The 4,484-nt window shown below is 65.3% G+C and overlaps 1 protein-coding gene across 2 annotated transcripts in view; it reads right to left on the bottom strand.

Annotated features, from left to right (window-relative positions):
* Positions 1-2,123: 2,123 nt before the first annotated feature.
* TSC22D3 (TSC22 domain family member 3) overlaps positions 2,124-4,484 on the bottom strand; it is a 13,579-nt gene continuing 11,218 nt past the window's right edge. Inside the window, exons 1-3 of one of the 2 annotated variants that reach the window (XM_044452683.1) lie at positions 4,174-4,363; positions 4,024-4,075; positions 2,124-3,285 (exon numbers count right to left, since the gene is read on the bottom strand). In XM_044452683.1, coding sequence (XP_044308618.1) covers positions 3,040-3,285; positions 4,024-4,075; positions 4,174-4,295 — 420 coding nt within the window. In that variant the 5' untranslated portion in view covers positions 4,296-4,363 and the 3' untranslated portion in view covers positions 2,124-3,039. Of the gene's footprint in view, positions 3,286-4,023; positions 4,076-4,173; positions 4,364-4,484 lie in introns of those variants that run through there. The other variant, XM_044452682.1, reaches the window with a different exon arrangement.

Below are 4,484 nucleotides of genomic sequence, written 5' to 3'. Positions count from 1 at the left end.
CGCTGTCCGGACAGTGGGGTCAGAGCACGGCTGCCTTTCCCCGGCGCTCGTGATGTTCTTCAGCCTAACTGCTTCTGCCCGAGACGTTGTCTCTGTGATGGCAGGCATGCCGCAGCCCTTTTGTGTGTCCCGCTTTGCATCAGATCAGCAGCAGTGTGTCCACACAGTGCAGAGCGAAGCCTTGAAGCAACCCGTCCCCCGCCTCCGAGCGCCTGCCCACAGCAAACATCACCAGGATGTTCTTATTTTCCGTTGTTTTGCTACCACTGTAGGAGGAGCAATTTCTTCCCTGGCAACCGGATGCAAACACAAAACACAACTTGGTGGCTTCGGCCCCTTGATATAATGGTTCCCCCCCCCCCCGCAGGCAGTGGGGTGGAATGCCGACAAGGGGGGGCGGGCCAGCCTCCTCGGCTGCAGTGTGGGCAGCCCACACACGCCGTGCTCCGAAGCGCAAAAGCAGGAAGCGTCCCCCTCGCTCTGACGCAGGCTGGCATCTGACAGCTCGCCTGGCGAGAGTTGCCTGGTGCAACACACAAGCAGCTACTTTCTCGCTCGCTGCCTCGTGGAGACGCATGTGCCGGCAGCGGGTGAGGTCACGTGAGCCCTGCGGAAGCTGCCACTGGCTGGCAGCGTTTCCTGCCACACCCGGAGCGGCCACAGTTGCTGCAGCTCCACGCGCTGTTTTGCAAAGCAGCCCCTGGGCAAGGCTGCCCCGGGTGCGGCTGCAGGCGCTTTTGGCGCCAGAGGGGCAGGCCGCTGCGCTGGGCCAGCGGGGCTCACAGGTGCAGGTGCCCCACCGAGCACCAAGTGGGACCGCAGGCAAAGGAGGACGGCTTCCTGGCTACCCTTCCCCGGAGCTGGAAGGCTTTGTGGGGTACAGGGACAGCTTAAACCAGACCAAAGGCGGGCACAGGTGCCCCCCACGGGAGCCGCCTGACCTGGTGCTTTGCCTAAGGGGCTGCCTGGCTGGGTCCCAGGCAGGAAGAGTCCATGCCCCAGTGCCCAGGGCCGCTTTTAGTGGGACAGATGGCATCCTCCTGCACTCTGCATATGCCCCCCGCCACATGGGCGGGCAAAGGCGGCAAGCCTACAACTCACGAAGGGGGCTCGCAAGCTGACCTTGCACCCCCAGGGGCAGTGAACCCCTGCCTCGCCATGGGCCACACATCTCACCGAGGGCCAGAGGGGCTCTGCATTTGGAACTCTGCTCTGGCTTCTGGCTTCAGCCGACCCGACTGCTGCCCGAAGGTCTGGAGCGTGGCTGCCGGCTGTGCCTGCTGCTGGGCTGGAAAGACGTGGGCAGTTGCGACACCCCTCAGGCCAGGCCGTGGGGCACCTCTCCCTCCGCACTAGTCAGCCAGGACGCCTCCCTACGCCCGAGGTGGGGAGTCCTGGGAGCCTGCATTCCTGCAGGGTGGGAGGCCGAGGAAACCCGCCCGCTGCCCTTCTGGAGCACCAACCACCTGTGGTGGCGTCTCCGGGATGCTTTTCAATCTGAGGACGAGCAGCAGCTGCCCAGCAGAAGAGCTGGGGGCCACCCAACGCTCAACCGTCTGGGGAAAGGGGGTGGTCCCCTGCCCATTACACCGCTGCTGCTCTGGTACCTGCTGGGAATACTGCATCCACTCAAGTACTTGCAGAGACCCGCCTGAGCGAGCAGACACAGGTCCGTGTGCCTTCATCCGCACTTGCACCCAGGGCCTTTCCACAGGCAGTGGGGACGGAGTGGTGCCAGGGCCAGCACGGAGCGCAGGAGGGGAGTCTCCGCTCCCCAGAGTGGAGGGAACCAACCAAAATGCACCTGCATGGCAAAGGAGCATTCTGGGAGCTTCCCCCCGCAAGAGCGGGAAGATGCGTACCGGCTGACCCCTGCCAAGCCTCGCGAGGGCAGGGGGAGCCCTCGGGGCCCCGAATTCCCATTGGCTCCAGCCAGGAACGGTGCAAGCTGCAGCCAATGCCACCCGGAGTTCCACTTTCTGCCCGCCGTTCCAGCATGGGAAGATGGCGCCAGGCCGCAGGTGGGCACTGACTGCCTCAAGCCCCCCTCCCAAAGCACCGCTGCTTGTGCGCGCCTGCGGCACCCTCCTGCCAGCCTCAGAAACACACAAACGAGCCCGTGCTTGTGTACGTGTGCCAAACGTCAGCTTTATTGCAGCATCTCTAACTTTACACCACTGATCAGTCTGTGTCACAGAAGGGGGGTTCCTGTCACAGGGGGAGGGTCCCCGGGCCCCTCCTTGTGCAGCTCCTTCAGCAAGAGCCCCCCCCCCCCAGCATGCTGCCCTCTGTCTCAATCACCCATCCTGGACTGGGTTCCATGCCAGGCGGCAGCCGGTGCTGGGCTCCTCTCACAGGGATTCGTCCGTGCACAAAGTTCAATAAACAAACTGAACAAAGAGGCTGCAGCCCGTCCCTCGATGGGCCACTCGCAGTGGCACAAAATCTTCACCCCGCGACTTATTCCTGCAAGGACCCCCCGGCTGGGGGCGTGAGTGTCCCACACACTCTCTCCAGCCCGTGATGGCCATCGGGGGCACAGGAGCAAGCAGGAGAGCAGAACCCAGAGCAGCCCGGGGGCACCCAGGTGGCCGCACGTCCAAGCCAAGCACACCTGCCTCCCCCCTCCAGGCTGGCAGGGTGAGAGCTGCCGTCTCGCTTTGTACACGGTCCCCAGCTCCTTCCAAGTTAACAGACTTTTGCCTCTGAAGCCGAAGCATCCCCGGGAGGCGCTGTCCCCACCGCACACCAAGGCAGGTGAATGGGAAGGGAAAGCCGGCACCCCCGTAACTCCTTCAAGGCAAGACTGCCTGTCCATCGGCATGGCAACCCCGGCACGACCTTGCATGCGTTCCTTCTCACAGGAGACAGTCTCTGGCTGGCAGCCCAGCCGGCCGGCCGGGAATCGGTGGGCCTGCCAGTGTCCCATTGCGGCCGCAGCCCAGTGGAGTCCTCCGGACACAGCGCGAAGAAACCACTTTCAAGGAGGTTGCATAGAAACAGTTCCGTGGCTCTGCCCACCCCATGGACAGAGCCACCTCACACCGCAGAGCCCGCCCTGTGCTGGGCCGGGGCAGCCTCTCCCTGGCTCTGCTTCTCGGGCGACGGCAGCTCCAGGGGCAGACGGGACTGGAACTTCTGCAGCTGCTCTGGGCTGGCCAGGTTCTTCAGCAGGCTGTTCTCACGCTCCAGCTGCGAGTTCTTCTCCGCCAGCTCCTTGATCTGCTCCTTCAGGATCTCCACCTCTTCCCTCACGGCGTACATGAGGTGGTTCTTCACTAAATCCTATGAGAAGGAGCAAGAGCAGCCTGCTGGTGAATAGGCAGGACTCCGGGCCCTTATGCAGCAGTTCCCCCGGGGCAGTCTCCCTCCCTCCCTGCCCCTGCCCGGAAGGAGTCCTCTGGGCACAGCCTCCACGAATGCAGGAAAGGGCCAGGGCCGCTAGTCCAGAGAGACCAGGCATGAAGAAGAGAGTGGGGGGGGGGGACACCTGGTTTGTTCCCTGGGAAGGGATGCTTGACACCCCCTTGCAGATTTCCAGAAAGGGACTGCAGTCAAGCAAGAGCAGCTGCTGAGAAGCACCCAGACTCAGCTCCGAGTCCCTGCATGAAGCAGGCGCTGATGCAGCCATTTCTCTCCCAACAGGGCAAGGCTCTTGTCGCCCGAGCAAGAGCTACCAGGGCGTTCCGCCTCAGCTGGTGCCTTCCAGACCTTGTGGCCTTCACTTCCTGCCGCCCTCACCGGCACAGCCCAGGGAGGGAAGCACCCAGGGACGGCGTCAAAAGCACTTGGAGGGGGCCAGGGGCGCACGGGGGCTGCTGCCTGCGCGCTCTGGATGGAGCTGTGGGGTCCCCTCCCGCGCCCCAAGGCCGAGCCACCCCAGGCCCGCGACGCTCGCTCCCGCAGAGCGGGGACAGGCCGAATGGCGTCCCCCCCCCCCCCCCCCCGCACTGGAGCCGCAGCCTGCTCCATCAAGGGCGGCCAACGCACGGGAACAAAGAGCGCGCCGCCGCCGCCACTCACCATTGCCTGCTCGATCTTGTTGTCGATGGCGATCACGCTGGCCCCGGACGCGCTGCGAGAGACGGGAGAGGCGCCGTGAGAAAGGAGCCGCCCAGCCCGGCCGCCCCCCGCCCTCCCGCCGCCAGGTGGCCGGGCCGCCCGGTCGTCTACCTGTTGTCCAGCTTGACCGAGACCACGTCTCCCCCCAGCAGGGAGGAGAAGAAGGAGATGGAGAAGTTGTGCAGCTCGTACACCGCCACCTCCATCGGGGACGGATACACGTCGGTGCTCATGGCGGGGCGGCGGGAGCGGGAGCAGGCGCAGCTCGGGCTCGGAGACGCGCTCGAGGGACCGGGCGGGACGCGACTGCGCCGCCGGCGGCCGCGCGGCCTTAAGAGGCACGGCGCTCGCGACGTCACATCGGCCCAGCCTGCGCGCGGCCGAGGCCCCGCCCCGCCCCGCCCGAGCGGCTCAGGCGCCCT

This window comes from Varanus komodoensis, unplaced genomic scaffold (assembly GCF_004798865.1).
Source record: "Varanus komodoensis strain SLA01 unplaced genomic scaffold, ASM479886v1 scaffold74, whole genome shotgun sequence".
In the NCBI taxonomy this organism is placed as follows: domain Eukaryota; kingdom Metazoa; phylum Chordata; class Lepidosauria; order Squamata; family Varanidae; genus Varanus; species Varanus komodoensis.
The sequence above is the reverse complement of the archived record's forward strand: the minus strand, read 5'-3'. Positions and strand labels throughout refer to the sequence as shown.